The 1,490-nt window shown below is 38.8% G+C and overlaps 1 protein-coding gene across 2 annotated transcripts in view; it reads left to right on the top strand.

Moving 5' to 3' along the window:
* exoc2 (exocyst complex component 2) overlaps nt 1–1,490 on the top strand; it is a 47,727-nt gene that overhangs the window by 41,595 nt on the left and 4,642 nt on the right. For both annotated transcript variants that reach the window (XM_035653914.1, XM_035653913.1), the window contains exon 22: nt 30–146. In XM_035653914.1, coding sequence (XP_035509807.1) covers nt 30–146 — 117 coding nt within the window. The remainder of the gene's footprint in view (nt 1–29; nt 147–1,490) is intronic.

Here is a 1,490-nt window from a genome sequence, read left to right as displayed (position 1 = left end):
TGTGTTTTTTTGTGTTTTTATGTGTATAGGAGCAGCGTCTTTTGATCATCCTCAGTAACTGCCAATACCTGGAGAAACGCACCTTCCTGAATCTGGCCAATCACTTTGAGAAACACGGATTCACAGGGACGGAGAAGATCACACGGGTCAGTACGACACTCCATTAATTACCGTTTCAAATTTGCAGCTGTGTTTTGAAATAAACGTAAGGACTTTCAGATAAAAGACAGAGGGCTCATCGCTGTCTCATACTGTGGATGAGAAGTGTGTTGTGTTGTCATTAAAAACAAAGCTGATGAGAGATGCTGAAGATCCCTCACTGTCTTCTAAGCAGAGATATGACTCTGTCTTTAAAAAAAAAAACATAAAGGTCATTGACTTAGAAGCTCAGTTCCACATTTTCAGACCTGTATCTTCTTCACACATATATACACACACACACACACACAGACACAGACTCGCACACAATGACTAATGGCTGAATCACAAAGCAAAGAAGTGTTCGTTGGTTTCCAGTAAGAACAAGAACACGAATTTCTTTGAAAGAACTTAGACTTATCTTGTCTTTTAATATTTAGAGTGAAATCTAGACAAACTGTCACCCCATTATCTTTCTGTCTCTTAAATATTAACAGAGATTTGAAAAATGAAAATTCCCCTTTTATGCGTCCACAATATAGCTGCCCCAGTGTACGGCACTGCAAAAAGCTGAAAAACACTGCAGATTTGACATCTAAAGTCATATTGTCCACATATTTGCTCTGAATCAGCACAACTGCAAATCAGTTAAATATTACAATCAGAATATGCAGTTAAAATTTACTGTACAGGGCTGTGTGATAGCTAAAAATATTGTCATTTATTCGTCATTTGAGTTTGATTGCAAACGTGTAGTTATGAGGAGATAATGACGTGACAAAATTCTGTTGTCCAATAATAAATAAATAAATGATTCCAAGAAAATTAAGTGTTCGACAGAAAGTTAACAAACAACAATGTTGATTACCAATTCACTGTTGTCTATCTAGGAAAACTGGCTGAATGACCTGGCCCTGAAATGGGTCAGTTTGATGCTTTGCTGTTTTCTTTCTTATTTTTAACTGTTGGTGAGACAAAAGAAACAATTAGAAGATGTGAACTTGGGCTCTGGGATCTTGTGATGGGCATTTTACATAATGTTTTGACATTTTATTGAGGCTCAGGAGGTAGAGGGGGTCATCCTTAAATCCTTCAGTAACAATATGGTGGGTGGTTTGAAGCATTTGTCGAAGTGTCAGTGAGTTAAATGCAGAAACCCCCATTGCTCCCGATGGCCAGGGCTTTGCATTGTCGCGCGGCCACCACAGGGGCGCGAGTGTGTATGTTGAACAGGTGAATGAAAGGAAATCTTAAAGGACAATTCCGGCGCAAAATGAACCTGGGGTTAATAACACTTATTTACCGAGTTGGTCTGTTCTCTGGGATATGTTTTCATTCTAATCGCACGTGAC

The sequence above is a fragment of the Morone saxatilis genome, unplaced genomic scaffold, assembly GCF_004916995.1.
Source record: "Morone saxatilis isolate NCDOM2014 unplaced genomic scaffold, NCSU_SB_2.0 Contig12, whole genome shotgun sequence".
Lineage (NCBI taxonomy): Eukaryota > Metazoa > Chordata > Actinopteri > Moronidae > Morone > Morone saxatilis.
Note: the sequence above shows the minus strand (reverse complement) of the source record. Positions and strands in the feature narration are given on the sequence as shown.